Source organism: Malaclemys terrapin, chromosome 2, assembly GCF_027887155.1.
Source record: "Malaclemys terrapin pileata isolate rMalTer1 chromosome 2, rMalTer1.hap1, whole genome shotgun sequence".
Taxonomy (NCBI): Eukaryota; Metazoa; Chordata; order Testudines; family Emydidae; genus Malaclemys; species Malaclemys terrapin.
The window spans coordinates 55243843-55260114 of NC_071506.1; the positions used below are offsets into that span (position 1 = coordinate 55243843).

A 16272-nucleotide genomic window follows, 5' to 3' on the forward strand; every position below is an offset into this window, starting at 1 on the left:
TATGTTCTTTTTGCTGACACTGTTTTTTTTCCTTTATAGAATCCCCTTTGGTATTTTGCTGAGATAGCAAGAATTTCCAGTTAAATAAATTATTACATAGACTTTTCAGTGACTCATCAGTAAGGCTACGATTTAATCACTGAGGTCACGGCAATCACAGATTCCGTGACTTTCTGGACCTCCATGACTTCTAGGTCTTCAGGAGGAGGAAGCAGGACTGTGAGCCCCTGCCCTGCAACTGGGGCTGGCTGGAGCCAGGACCTTGCAGCCCCAGCCGCGCTGTTTCCTCTGGAGGGCTGCAGCTGGGGCCGTGCACCCCAGGCCTGTGCTGTCCCGGGCTTGGCGGGACTGCAGCCAGGGCTGTGCGCCCCAGCCCCATGGCTTCCCAGGACCTGCAGCTGGGGGCCGTGCACCCCTCTTGCAGCTTCCCTGTGCCCCCCCCCCCGACCCACTAGAGACAGGGCTTGGCAGGAACTGCACTGGGGGCTGTGCACCCCTGTCCTGCACCTGGGCCAGTTGTAGAGCAGGGGCTGTGTGCATGGCTGTACCCCCGCTGCGGCCACTGGAGTCAGGGCTGTGCCCCCTGCCCTGGTGGGGGGCTCAGCCTGTCAGTCGTCCCCTCCTCGCCCCATGGGACTCCATTCCTCCCTGCCTTCCTAGCCCTGCCCCTGGTTATTTGTAGTAGGGTGACCAGATGTCCTGTTTTTATAGGGACAGTCCCGGTTTTGGTGACTTTTTCTTATATAAGCGCCTCTTACTCCCCACTCCCTGTCCTGGTTTTTCTTAGGGTGACCAGATAGCAACTAATTTGTAGTAAAGTAATGACCTGTTCGTGACTTTTACTAAAAATAACCAAATCTTAGCCTTACTCATCAGTAAGTGATGTAAACAGTATGCAGCTGCATTCTACACCTTCAACCACCACTGAAGTCAGTGGGAACTCAGCACACATAACTCTTCATAAAAAGGGTCCAGACTGTCACAACATCAGGCCTTTAATAGTTGCCTGAGCAAAATTATACTATAGTATACTCCACTGTCTTAGAGCATAATAAAGAGAGTAAACAAAAATGTTACATTTATGGTATCCAACCACAAAATCCAATTACAGCTGCATTTGTTGAAATGGTACATACCCCTGTAGCAAAGATTTTCTCTGCAGCCTCCTCCAAAACTAGGTGGACATGCAGAACAAGGGCGGCCATGTTTGTAAGGAGCATGACCCCACCAGTTGCCCCTTAAAAATAAAAATGCTAATTAAAAAATATGCATAAATGCATTCATCGTTAATATTAACATCATTTCAATATGTGGTCAAACAAAATGAGGAAAAAACGGTTTCTATTTATGTTGACATTTGAACTGTGATGTTGTTATAATAAACCAGGCCCCCAAAAGGGGTGTTTGACTTACAAGAGTCTGGGTTCAGTCACTGAGACACTCATGAAGGGGAAATTGAGGCAGTAGCATGATCCAGTGTTGGATCAGGTGAGACCCTGTTACTAGTATGCCACCTAAGCTAAATTCCTCCACAAGAACTGAATGGGACTCCTGCTGTCCTGGACTTCAGTCACCTGAAGGCACAATTTTACCCTAGGCATGGTAGGCTCTCTAAATGAGGAATCTATTGTTTATTTTGCTAATGTTATAAATCTGCTAAAATAACAATGGGGAGATAGCTTTATTGTGGTCTGATGTATCATTTTGTCTGGAAAATAAAGGTCTCTAACCCCAGAGCACTAAAAGAAAGGCCAGAAAACAAACAGCCTGTTTTTGCTTCATTCAGTTACGGCTTCATTAGAAACAAAGTATCTTTTTGTGACTGTACAGAAATAGAAAATTTAGCTTGATTTTCTGTGGGATTATCTCCTGGATTATGAAGTATTTTCCCCTTTCAAGATAAATTTTACAGAAAGTGTTAGCCTACTGTATATACTTACTTGGGAGAATAATTGCACACTAAATAGACTGCTTTTGGCCAGATCTGTCCCCAGATGTTCATATTATGACACAAGTTAATAGCACAACCTATCCTGCTACTTGTGGCCCATACCACCTAGATGACAGGAAACAAGAATACATGTGAAAATTAAATGAGTGATTAATACAAAACAAACATATCTATGAAACACTGAATTATAAAAATCAAATCACAAAAAAGCAGCAATATTTCGGTCTCTCTCATACTCTCACACACATACTTTTGGATAGGGGAAACACTCATGCATGGAATTCAACTATTATTTAATTTTTGAACATTCAATACCAAGGGTCATGTATATTGGTTGCTGCTGGTCAGATCTTTGGCTAGTATGAACCTGTGTTGTTCCAATGACATCAACTGAGTAATGCTGATTTTCACCAGCTGATGATATGGCCATTCAGTTATATCCCTTGTTATAAGGAACAATTTTATGCTGATGCATAAAGGTTTTACAAAAAAAACCCCTAAACTGTGATTGTTGCTTTTTACAGATCCAGACTAACACCGCTACCCCTCTGATACTTGTGAGAAGTTGGGCTCTTACATATCACAGTTATGAACACAATCTAAGAACACAGAAGAAATTCAGAATTAGGTAGGTAGACAGACAATACCCAATAATTGCTAGCAATTAACACAAGTAATTAAACTATTAACAAAAGGCTTCATTCACTGAAAATACTCATGTCTACTACAGACCACAGATTTTAAACAATTAGGGAATTCATGTCATTGCAGTTGAAAGGAAAGTTGTATTTCCTTCATTCAGCTGTTGAAACAACTCTCATTACAGAATTTTTAAAAGATTCTGAAAGACTAAGGGTGGGATTTTCAAAAGTGCTGAAGGTAGTTAGGTGCAGTGCAAATCTCATTCCCTTAGGCTCTTGCACCATCCCAGCCTAAAGGCTCAGATTGATTCTGTGCAGAACCACCAGCATATTAAAGGTATGTCTACACTGCACACTCCTTTCACTGGAGTATAGAGTACATACACTACATTCTCCCACACACACACACACCCACACCCAGACAAGTATAAATAGCAGTGTAGACAGTGAGGCATTGCTAAAGTGACTAAAGACATGCCTGAATACTGTGGGTGTATAACTTACATGGCTTTCTACATGCCCAAGCAGCACCTCTCCCATCTACATTGCTATTTTTAGCAGGATGGTGTCCCGCTGCCACCCTGCTGTGGAAGTCTTTCCTCACCACAGGGAAAGATCCTGGCAAGATCCTAGACATGCTGTGAAGGCAGGGGACTGGTCTCGATGACCTTCAAGGTCCCTTCCAGTTCTATGAGCTAGGTATATCTTCATATAATTACAGCACCTAGGTTCACTGCAGCAGTTCTTCAGTTTAATAAAAAAAAAAAGGGGGGGGGGAGGGGAGACCAGATAGCTCAGTGGTTTGAGCATTGGCCTAGTACTGTTCAATCCTTGAGGGGGCCATTTAGGGATCTGGGGCAAAATTCTGTCTGGGGATTGGTCCTGCTTTGAGCAGGGGGTTGGACTAGATGACCTCCTGAGGTCCCTTCCAACCCTATTCTATGATTCTATGAAAGACGCCAGCAGCTCCCTGGAGCCTTTCTCCACTGCAGAAAGTGCCAGAGCCTTCTCCCACTGCAGAGAAAGACTCCAGCAGCAGGGAAAGGCTCTGGAGACTTCCCACTGCCAGGATAGGCTCTTATCTTTGCTGCAATAAATGGTTTCAGCAGCAGGGAGCTGCCAGAATCTTTCCTCTATGCCTCCCCCACCTGAGCCTCTCTCTCACATGTGTAGCTACACACTAGGGTGGACACAGCCCATTTTTTATTGTGGTGTGTAGCTACACATACACTCTACACCCTACCATCAGGGGCTCACTGTGTAGATACAGCCTAAGAATACCCATGTGGTGGGGATCCTGCCTGTAATGGAGAAGGGTAATCTATGGAAGTTTCTAAAAGAACTTTAGTAGGAAACATGTCTTAATATTAGGTAAAATGGACTTATGCAAATTACTACTAGCAAAAAAATTGTAAGCCTTCCGTACAAATGTCCTTTACTGTGTGGGCATAACTTCAGGTAAGAAATAATTTTCAAGGCTTCTAGAAATCAGTCTAAAATTGTGTGTGCACATTGGTCCAATGTGAGGATCATGTATTTTGCTCTAGCTGGAAATATGATTTGGTTGTACTTAAGGGGAAAAAAATCAGAATTGGACATATTAGACTTTGGTAGAAGTTAGCAATACTTTTTTGTTTTCATTGCCAAATAACAGAGAAATTCCTAGGTCAGGACTTAGAACAAGGATGGGGAAAACTGTGGCCCGCGGGACCGTCCTGCCCGGCCCCCGAGCTCCCAGGAGACTCACCCTTGCCCCTCCCCTGCTGTCCCCCCCACAGCTTCAGCTCGCTTGCTCCACTGCTGGCGCAATGCTCTGGGCAGCGGTGCTGTGAGCTCCTGGAGCAGCACTGCTGCAGAGCCCGGCCTGGCCCGGTCTCTGTGCTGCATGGTGGCAGTGGCGGCGGCAGCGTGGCCTGGCTCGAGCCGGCCACGCCACCAGCCACCAGTGCTCCATGCAACACGGTAAGGGGGCAGGGAACAGGGGAGGGGGGTTGGATAGGTGGCAGGGGAGTTCGGGGTGGTGGTCAGGGGGCAGGAGTGTGGATAGGGGGTGGGGCGGTCGGGGGGAACAGGGGGTTGAATGGGGGCAGAGGTCTCGGGGGGCAGTCAGGAAGGAGAGGGGGGTTGGATGGAGGGGTGGGGGGCAGTGAGGGGCAGGGGTTCCAGGGGCAGTCAGGGGACAGTTAGAAGGGGTGGTTGGATGGGGCAGGGGTCCCAGGAGGGCCGTCAGGAATGAGAGGACGGGTTGGATGGGGAGACGGAAGTCTGGGGGCAGTCAGGGGATGGGGGTGTTGGATGGGGCAGGAGTCCCAGGGGGGCAGATAGGAGGTGGGGTCCGGGCCACAACCCCTTCTCCTAACCAGCCCTCCATACAATTTAGGAAACCCGATGCCCTCAGGCCAAAAAGTTTGCCCACCCCTGACTTAGAAGCATACAATACACAGCATTGGAGAAACATTCAGGCAAAGGAGACTTTGCGAACTGAAAAACATGTTCTAGATAGGAGGAGTTATTTGGGACAGTGTAGTGACTAAGTATAATTTTAACAATTTTTTGTTATCCTGTTTGGTTATTTCTGTGCAATCTGGTACTTTTCAAATCTTTTTATTTATCCATTTTTAACACCACTATGCTTAGGCTTCAAGTTAAATACTACTTTTACTGATACATGGCTGCAGTGGTTTGTGCCTGAAGTTGTCTGTCAATGCCAAGGCAATATGGTGGGAACTTCTCTGAAAGAGTTCACCCCACCCAGCCCACATGATAGTCAAGGTGCTGAGAGGACCCATACAGAAAACAGAAGATCCTATGCCACTTCAAAATATTGCTACAATAGCAGTAACATAAGTCCATTGCTATAATTCTTTATTATTATATAAAAGGTGGTTTATTTCCTATATGATGTTTGTTCCTGATTATTCATAGGACAAATCTCTTCTTTTTTTTCTGCACTATAAATCTCTACTGCGTATCTGCACATGAAACTTCCTTTGTTGTCAACTAGCTAAGTGAAGAATCTGCAATCTGCAAAGTGGACTTGAGAAGAGGATTTTGCAAGTAGTGGATGGAATTCACACAACCGCACCCCCATTATCCTTGAGAACTGGGCTTTGTAAGGAATCCCCGCATAGGTTGAGAAGGTGGAATTCTCACTCTCTCACTCGTAGGTCCCCAAGCTGCAGGAAGTCAATATATATGCAGCACAACCCCACTCCATACCACCTATTGTGTGGATTTACAGCCAGCGATGAATTCAGTAGACCCAAACATCCTTCAGTGGAACATATTTGGCTAACCTTAAACTTAACAATAAGTTAAATTCTAAGGTCCTTTCCCAACGTGAATGGATAAGAGTAGAAACTGAGTGAAAAGGTAGTAAGGACTATAGACTTTGGCTCCCAAGAATCATAGGAACATGGTGCTTCCACATTTTCTTTCAGGTATTTCCCTAATGCTGTCCTCCTGAGGCCCCATGGGATTACAACTTTGAAAAACAGGAATAACTTTGTGGTAAACCAAAACACACATACCTGTGTATAATGAGTGCAAACAGGACCAGAACATCTGTAAGGACAATAGGGATTGCATTCCTGAGGATAAGGGTAGGTAAAGTCTCTCACTTCATCATACCATGCTTGGACATGAAATGTTGGAGGTCTGTATCTATAAAAAAAATGACAACGTTTAATAAAATTATAACCACTATAGAACAACCCTAAAAAAAAAGTATCTTTCATCACTCTGATTTTAAATAAGAAATAGATTTCCTTATGATTCCAAATTGTTTGAGATAAAATGGTATTTTAAACTACCTTCCCCAATGTGCCCCCAAATTCTGCCCAATTGATGGAAGAAGGCTTGCAGGTCCATGTTCCCACAGACAAGTTTCAGCCCAGGATTCTGCAGATCTCTCCAGCTCTACATCCCACACCTACAGTTCAAGAGAAAAAAAAAGATAGCCACAAAATATATCTCAGGTCGTGCCTATTTCATGTATTTGAAAAGAATTTCACCAAAACTGCTTTTTCTTTTTTCTTTTTTTAAGTTTCTTGTTTTTTCAATTAAAAAGGCAGCTTTAAATAGCTTATCCCCCATTTGGGTTATGTAAGAAAAAACTTCTTTATAAAACCAGGATGTAACAGAAATATTTTCACAATATTAAAAAATGTCTTCCCCCCCCAATTTAAATAATTTCAGCAGCATTGTTCAGTGCAGGAAAGAGAAATTATGAAAGTGACAAGCTCAGTTCAACTTTCTGAGCTGAATTATATTTTCTGTTTTGTGAGATTTCTTGTATAGTAGAAGGCACAATTCTTAGCCAAAAGGGTATTATCCTTCACACTTTCAGCATAAGGGGTTCCCCCCCCCCAATCCAATAGTTTATCTGAAATGAAGGGGTTTTCTCCTCCTTTTTCATAATCAGCTTTTGTAGAAATAACATACAATGCAAACATCTACTTGAAGAATAGTGCAAGCTTCCAGAATATAAACAAAATGACTGTCTTGGCTGTATGGTTAGGCTGGTAAAATAGGTTATGTTCAGCATGTGAAGCAATTCACTATGCCACTAAGTGAAAAATATTTCTGTCCATTCCAAAATGTTTTAGAAAAGTAAAATGAACTGATATATGAATTATGGTCCGTTTATCACAATGTCCTTTAGAAGCAATTGTCGGAATAAGCTTATTGCTGAGAGGGAAACAGTAACTTGGAAGTTTCCCTCTCCTTCCAACCATATGTGAAAACCCACCTTTTCTCTGATGCACATCACCAGTAGAGACTACATCTTACCTATGTTTGTACTGTCTGTACGGCACTAACCATGCAATATTAATTTTAGAAGAGGCTTTTGTCAAAGTCGAGCAGGTATCTCCTTTTTTAGTTCAAGCACCATATTAATGCTGCCTGACTTCTATCTCTTAATTGGTAGTTACAGAAACTTCTTCCAAATATTTGAAAAGTTATCTTGGATTCACTGGAGCTGAAATTACTCAGGTCAGCAAACTGGAATATTTCTAGGAAGTAAATAGGTTTGTTGATGGAAAACAAAGTTATTCCTTTGTATGTTCGGTTTAGCAGTTTCTTAAAAATGAGTTTGTGTTATTAAAAAAAAAATATTCAGTGCTTCATAACCCCACTTCGCATGCAAAAGCTGGAGTTGCGATCTAAAATCTATAGCAGAGCTAAAATTTGAAAACTCTAAGCTAGAGCTGAAGAATATAGAAGAGTCTGGTTATTATGGTTACAGCCAGATGTGCAACATCATAGGAAGATGACATGTCCCATGAAATTCAGCCAAATTTCTTGAGTCATAATATATCTTCAGTCAATGTTTCATTGTTATCATATCTTCCTATGATGTTGCAGATCTGGTTGTTTGCAACCTTAGTAACCAGACACTTATTGTAAATTCAGTGTGCCTTTGCTTATGCAAACATTTTACCAAGAAGTTTAGAGACTTTAACTTTTATCTCCCCTTTCCAGTCTCCGAAAACTGTCTCTCAGAGTACAAAAACTTCTTTCAAGAAGTCTAACACAGTGGCTTCTATCTTATCTTTAACCATCATCATCATCATTGGGAATCTTTCAAAGTTGAGAATGATTGTCTTTCATGGATTGTCGATTTCAAATTATCAGTAGGTCTGCTGATGACTGACAAGGCCTATTCTGGAGTCGCAGACTGCCACATTGCAGACATATGTTTCTGAGCAGGGAGGGTGAACGTGGGGTACTGGTTTGGGCCAGAGCATGCTCTGTCACTTCCATTTTTCCGGTACATGTAATCACATCTGATTCTCAAAGAACTGAGTTTCTCCATTATTGTCAATCCTGGATTATACGTTCCCACGAGTTGATATCAGTGTTGCATTTCCTCATATTAGCCTTGAGGAGGTCCCTGTAGCATTTTTTCTGCTCCTCTGGCACATTTGCCTTGGCTGAGGTGAGAGTAGAAGACCACAGAGAGTTAGTTCTTTTAATCATGCCTTATAAATCAATGGCAGTACAGTTTATGTAGCATTCTGAGATGGCAGCATGACTTGGTAATGCTGCATCTTAAAAGTCACTACACTGTGCTTTTGCTATGTGCATTGTGACAATGCTACTCCATTCAAGTCTGCTCAGATTTTGCTATATTTAGATTTAGTTCAGTGAACGTGAACATGGCTGGTTCAAGCTGTTTCGTATATTTTCTGAACTCTGTGCCCTGTCCAAATTTAAATCCAAACTGCACTCTAAACAATTACCCATATGGATGGTCTTATTAAGTAGATCTTAGGGATGTGCTTTGCATTAATACAAAAACAAACTGTAATCTTCTTTCCTGCAAATCTCTAGAATATTCGGTCTCCAAGGCAAACTAAGCTTAATTTTATTCTTTAAAGAACCACCCAAACTATATTAACATTCTATTCCAAAGACCTCATTATGTCTTCTTCCTTAAAAGCAGTTAGTCACACAGAAAAGAATTTTACCATCTTCCTTTTCAGAAGTTTCAAATACTTTATACAGTTAATCCAAAATCAAATTCTGATTTACTGCTAGATCTAATCTAGTTAGTCTGTTTGTGTCTGCTGGCGAGCAAGACCTAAAGCTGATGCTTAAGTGACTTTTAATACATTTTCTGCAGAGAATGATGAAATGTATCCATCAAGAGAGCTGCAAGAACAGTCTCTGATGAAAACATTTTATTAATTGTCACTGCTGATGACAGATGAACAACTGTACTCCAGGGCACTGTTGAGATTGTATAGTCTTCAAAAAGTTTCTGAAATGTTTCCATTTTTCAAAATGCTTTCTGACCAGAAGGTATAGTGCAGTGTTCTCGTCTCTTCTTTGTCCACATTAAAAAATATCCTCTCTATTCCACCAAAAATAGGAATGTACAATTCTTCCTGCTCTTAGGCTACATCTTCAGCTGCAGTTGAGAAACACCCTGCATGGCTGAGTGGAGCAGGTGCAAAGGCGGCCTGTGCAGATTCCCTATCTTAGAACAGCTCTCTCCTGCTCCAGGCTCCTGGATTAGGTTGCTCTAACTTGCACCAGCTGCCAATGGATTCAAGGAAACATTCAAGTAGCAGTGGATTACTGAGGTTCAGGGATTCCTTAGGCATGCCTCCCAGCCACAGCCCATACTACAGCAGTAGGAGAGTAGTGGTTTATGAGCCAGTGTAGGAGCTCTATTCCAACTGAAGATCCCTCTATGCATGTGAGATCCTCTAGGGCCTGGGTCTACAGGGTTAGGGACGATCTGTTGTGGCAGAGCAGCTGAGAACAGCCAAAGTGTGTCATAGGACTGGGGCCTCAAAGTTTCATAATGGAACACATTCTGAGGACTATTGATACATAACTACTCTAGGTTTTAATGTTGCAGAGGTTAAAACTGTGGCCTTGGGGTAATCCCTGGATTATGGTTTTTATATTAGCAGATGGTGCTTCCAACTGGAACTCTCCAGGAAAACAAACAAAAGGGGAACACCACAATTCTGTAGTCAGATTGGGATTTTGAAGTTATCAAATGGTATATGCCACAAAGTAGCACATTTATTAGATACAGGCGGCGAGGATGAGGAATTTAGATCGGGAGGTTAAAAAAATATTCAGCAAATGAAACAGATAAACAAGAAGTCACTTAGAACAATCTACAGCCAATGTTAGTGAGTTTAGTGTGGCCCCATACTCCATTTACAAATAGAAAAATCTCAAAGAATCACTCCACTTTGGTGCCCAGCGTCTTTGCTGCTTAGGTTGCTTTGTTGGAGTGTCTGCAACCCAGGTGGGATTTTTACACAGGATTTCTCCTTTAGGGGTGCGGCAGCATTAGCAGTAAAGGTGAGCAAGGCCCAGTTGTGTAGGGGCTGCGACAGTATGGCTTCTCTCTTGGGTTTCCCTCTGCAGCGCCCAGTCTGGAGGATTATCTCTTTAAGATGGATGCCAGGAAATGATATCATCACCCCTCTTTGGCCGTTCCTTCTCTACCTACAAAAAAGGACTGTCACGCAAGAGAAGCTCAAAGATTCTTCAGTCCCTGATACAGTACATACTAGCAGCTGAGGAAAGGTGACAACCAGAGTTGAGCTGGTCAAAAATTGTTGGTCACTAATTTTTTTGACAAAAACATGGATGTTCATCTAAATGAAAAATTTAATGGAAAGCGTCTTCTCTCAAAGAGATACAATTTTTCGTAACAACAAATGCTAGAAATAAATTGTTTTTAAGCAGTTTTTAGCTAAAAAATGTCAACTTTCAGTTCTTTTGATAAAAAGTAAAAATCTTCTACAGGAAAAAAAAATCCAACCAGCTCTAAGTGAGAGGAAACAAATTACATTTAATTTTTTATTCTTTATTCTTTTCTCCTCAAGCAAGTTAATTGGAGTCAGGACATCAGCATTTGGCACAATAAAATAAACCTCTTTAATCTGTTTGATAAATTATATAATCCAATTATCAAATAATGTTTTATAATAGCTCTGATAACTTCGGTTACTTGTAAAACTTTGTAGAAAGAATTTGATGCCTAAAGTTCAGTCGGTTTCATTACAATCCATTTGCAAAACATTTGAGTTTCCTAATAGCTCATAGCAACTATCTCAAAAATCAGATCATCCATATCCACATTGAAAAGATCTATGAAAAATGTGTAATGAAAATTCCAGAAATTACTACACGCATTTAGTTTTGAATAAGTTTTATAAAACGAATAGGGTATAAAACAAACCTTTGTTAATCAACTGCTTAACTGATTACCTGTGCCACCTTTCTTAGGGTTCCTTTAATTTCAATTGCATAACTAAAGAAAAAGGATGCAATAGTTGAAACTAATTTCATAGAGTTTATTAAATATCTGTAACAATAGCAACTAATAGCATAGGATATAAAAAGGAAAAATGGTATTTGACTATGCTTTGGCTAACACTAACCAGAAAATTGGTTGATATAACCAGTCAGGTTTCAGAATGAAATTACACAATCACAATAGAAAATAACATATACTCAATTACTATCTTGGGAAGGTGACTTTGTTTAGATTTTTGATTAAGAGTCACTCAGAATAGGACCTCAGTTGTGCCAACTGATGATCAACTCCAGTGTTGCTGACACAAAGGAAAAACAATCCAAAGCTAGATCACAACACATTTTGATCAATTACTTACATGCCAATTCACCAAGTTGTTCTTCCCAATCTATAGTAATCAACCCTTTTAACCTATTTCCTAAGGAGTAAGATTAGCCCCAGGATCTGACTAAAATTCTTAACTACCTCAAATAAACTCCTACATTTATAACAGACTATACAGAATGAGTACAGGACAAGAAGCTTGCTCATTTGGTCTCATTTTATGTCTGTGTACACCTAGAACTTGAAAGGCAGTACAAAACCATAACCAATGGTACACAAAATGTACAGTTTTACAATCTTACTTAACAGTAACTTGTTCAGTTTTAAAACTAGTTTACAACCATCTTAATTAGAACCTGTTCCAGAATCTCTGACTATCTTTAGAGCACATGCAAAAGCATGTTTACTTCCTTACTAATCAGGTACTCCATTTCAGGAAGTGGTCAACTGACTGATTTGGGTCACCAACCAAGAGAAAGTCTACGTTACTTATCAGATCTTTATTCAGCTGCCAACCTTAAGCTCAGTTATTGTTTACAGCAGGCATCAACAATGCAAACAGGTGCAAAGAAGGATGATACGACTATCATAAGCTTTTAGTGACGTGGTAGGGGGCAAAATGAATTGCTGGAAAATAGAAAGAGAGACAGTTAAAGGTGCTTATCCAAGACAGGTACTTGATTTCATTAGGAGGACTCCACCAGTGACTAGCCCATGACCTCAGTCTTCTGTCTTAACAGGTGTCTTCTGCTTTCAGGAAGCAATGTGCTAAAGGAGACAAGCCACTTTATCCTATTTCTTGGTTCTTACCCAACTTGGTTTCTCTTCTTGGAAATGCTGGCATGGACCAATCAGATAGTGTCCCATACTTCTTGCTAAGATTTGAAATGTCCAGCGAAAATGAAAGTCATCCTCTCTCACCATCCAATTACGAAATGGGACATCAGCTTTTGAGTTCTTGAAACTGCAACTGGAATTTTCCAGTCTCTCTAAGTAACATCTTGTCACACCAGCTTGTGTAAGATAATCAGTTAGGCTCTAACTGTTGGTACAACCATCTTGGACATACCTTGAACAACGGCTGGCTTGCTTGGGTCAGCAATTTACCTCCACACGTTGCTTTTTGTGGGCCTGTTTGTGGAGCATACCTTGGCCAATTTTGCAGTTATTCTTGCTCAACTTGCAGTTTCTCCATCAACACTATGCTAGCTGATGAACTGTCCAGTTTAACATTCATATAATGTATACAAATTTCTCCATATTCTTTGATGCTCTTTAAACTTGTTTTAACAGTCCATTATATAATGCAAAGTCATTTCAAGAACTGTTGTTCTCCAGCAAGCCAGAACAGCTGGATAAATCTTCCACCTATGATCTCCTTGTTTTAACATCAATGGTAGAATCTTAGTATGTATGGATGAGCTGAGTCCATATATTATTAATAAAACAGTTAAATTTCTGATTATTACACTCTGTGGTCAAGTGTCTTTATACACACACTATTTGGTTTCAGTTCTTTTATTTATCGCCTCTTTCAGCACAAGTGTATTTCACTAACTTAATAGCAAAAACATGCTTGATTGCAAACATTAGCCTTACTTCTTCACTTTATCTCTTAAACTAAAAAAGCGAAACAAAAAACACAATATAAATGCAATCTCTTTCTTTCTTCACCGGTTTGCCTGTAAGGTCATTAAAGTTTACAATATTTTGTTCAAAGCTATATCACTTAGAGTTGATTTCCCTTTTATACACATTTTAATTATAAAATTAAATTCTATCAAGTTGCCCATTTTACTGCTATATCTGGCATATGATACAATATCAATGTTTGATATTAATTTAATATGATTTTAATTAATTCATTGACACGATAAAAGAGGAAATGAGCTGTCCTGATGAAAAGTCATGACTAAAATGTGTATTAAAAAAAATAGGCAATTGTTTGGCAGATAATCATTTTTGAAGTGAAACCTGGTCATAAAGAAAATGTAAGTGGCACTGAGCTGAGGAAAGATCTGGAGCCAACCAGAAAGCAGAGAGACTATGCATATAAACTTTGCTTCTGCAGCAAATAATGCCAAATTCCTTATCTTCTTCCCCTCCAAACACACACACCACTCATGAAGTTACTCCAGAGCATTCAGGAGTTCAAGTAATTCTCCTCTGTGGTTTTTATGGAAGAAGACCTCAGCCATCTGCTTCCATTGTGCTCCCATCTAAAATAAGTATTATAATATATCCCCCACATGATAAGTGGTCTGTGGGGATTGAACCTAAGTACCAAAAGCATCTGACTCTACCATCTGAGTTGAAAACTGACACACATACAGAATGGGAAGAGACTGTCTAGGAAGGAGTACGGCAGAAAGGGATCTAGGGGTTATAGTGGACCACAAGCTAAATATGAGTCAACAGTGTGATGCTGTTGCAAAAAAAGCAAACATGATTCTGGGATGTATTAACAGGTGTGTTGTGAGCAAGACACGAGAAGTCATTCTTCCGCTCTACTCTGTGCTGGTTAGGCCTCAACTGGAGTATTGTGTCCACTTCTGGGCACCACATTTCAAGAAAGATGTGGAGAAATTGGAGAGGGTCCAGAGAAGAGAAACAAGAATGATTAAAAGTCTTGAGAACATGACCTATGAAGGAAGGCTGAAAGAATTTGGTTTGTTTAGTTTGGAAAAGAGAAGACTGAGAGGGGACATGATAGCAGTTTTCAGGTATTTAAAAGGGTGTCATAAGGAGGAGGGGGAAAACTTGTTCACCTTAGCCTCTAAGGATAGAACAAGAAGCAATGGGCTTAAACTGCAGCAAGGGAGGTTTAGGTTGGACATTAGGAAAAAGTTCCTGTCAGGGTGGTTAAACACTGGAATAAATTGCCTAGGGAGGTTGTGGAATCTCCATCTCTGGAGATATTTAAGAGTAGGTTAGATAAATGTCTATCACGGATGGTCTTGACAGTATTTGGTCCTGCCATGAGGGCAGGGGACTGGACTCAATGACCTCTTGAGATCCCTTCCAGTCCTAGAATCTATGAATCTTATTCTCTGTATGGACCAACCAGTAGAAGAGGACAGTGCACTTAGCTACCATAGCATATTGACAGAAAAGTATGGTGATTTTCTTGTCTATCAGATGGTTTCATTCGGTTAATGGATTCTTTTGGAAAGGAGAGGGGGGGGGGAAATTGTGGAGAAATGGGTGGACAATACATTAAGACCGTGGCCCCTTCCTAGCTGAAACTGTGTTCTTGACATCAAGTAGAGCTATCCATCTACAGTGCAGTGAAAAATTACCTCTACCATCAAAACAAAAGGGATTAATAGGAAGGTGTTTTTTATTTCATTTATTCTTGCTCTGGGCACTATACAACAATTTCACATAAAATTATATTTTACGTGGACATATTATTACACATTCAGTGAAGTAAAATTATCCAGAAAACACAACAGAACTAAGCTTCTTAATAACAGTATCTATTGTCAATCTTTCTCTCGTATTTCTGGCATATAGGGAGGTGGTGGAATAAAGAGTTACAACCAGGAAAATGAATCCAAATTAACTAAAGGTGTGAATGTGAAGTAGATTAGGTCCCTGTGAAGATGTTATTGAAAATTAAAGTGGTCTAAATTTGGTTTAGCTTAATTTACTCTGGAATTGAATTAAACTAAACTGAATTAAGGCCGCTTTACTTTTGAATGAGGGTTTCCACACAGGGCTTTAATGCAGTTTAACTAATCCACTTCAAATTCACACTTTTAGTTAATTCAGATTAAGTTTTCTTGGGTGTCCCCCTGTAGACAAGCCTTCAGATTTTTTTTTTTTTTTCTGGTTCATGTCAGAACTCATGACATTCAGGAAGAAGACAATCATTATACTGACTCAGGCCAGGTCTACACTAGGAATTACATCGGTACAGCTATGTCTCTCAGGGATGTGAAAAATCCACACGCTGAAAAGACCACACAGGATCTTGTTCTTACATCTGTCTGGACAAGGCTCTTTTTAAGTGGATAAATATATATATTTGTTTGGGGGTTAATCAGAAAAACATAGCTTGCAAAGTTGCTGGTGGCTATTGATGCAAAGTCTACTTTAGTAATAGGTCTGCAAAGAGAATACAAATCTCAAAAATGTATATGACTGCAATGCATAAGAGCTCATCCTCAGAGTGGCATGCTTCTATGGAAATCAATTGTGTGAAGCAACTTCTCTATTCAAAATTAAGGTATTAAGAATATCAATTTAATCAGACTCTTGAGCTGGACCTTCAAAGCTTGTTAATAGCAAACGGATAGCTTGCCAAATTTTGCTTTTGTCTTTGACTAACATGAAGCCAAATCCAGATTCTGTTGAAGTCTATGGGAATTTTGCCATTGATTTCAATAGCATCAGGTGGAAAAGAGGAGCACCTTTTCATTACTACTATTCAGAACCCAAGATATGAATTTTAAAACCGACTGATGTAACTGAGAGGACAGGCATTAAAAGAGGATTGGACTTTAAAAATTAATTTCCAGAAGTTGGGACAGAGTCATTCAGCAATCCCAGTCAATCTG

General features: G+C 40.4%; 1 protein-coding gene across 1 annotated transcript in view; it reads right to left on the reverse strand.

The window, feature by feature from the left end:
• The window catches only part of CRISPLD1 (cysteine rich secretory protein LCCL domain containing 1), a 59686-nt gene that overhangs the window by 22954 nt on the left and 20460 nt on the right, over window positions 1-16272 (reverse strand). Inside the window, 4 exon segments of the mRNA XM_054021030.1 lie at window positions 1137-1237; window positions 1941-2056; window positions 6123-6255; window positions 6405-6523. Of these exon segments, the coding sequence (XP_053877005.1) occupies window positions 1137-1237; window positions 1941-2056; window positions 6123-6255; window positions 6405-6523 (469 nt within the window).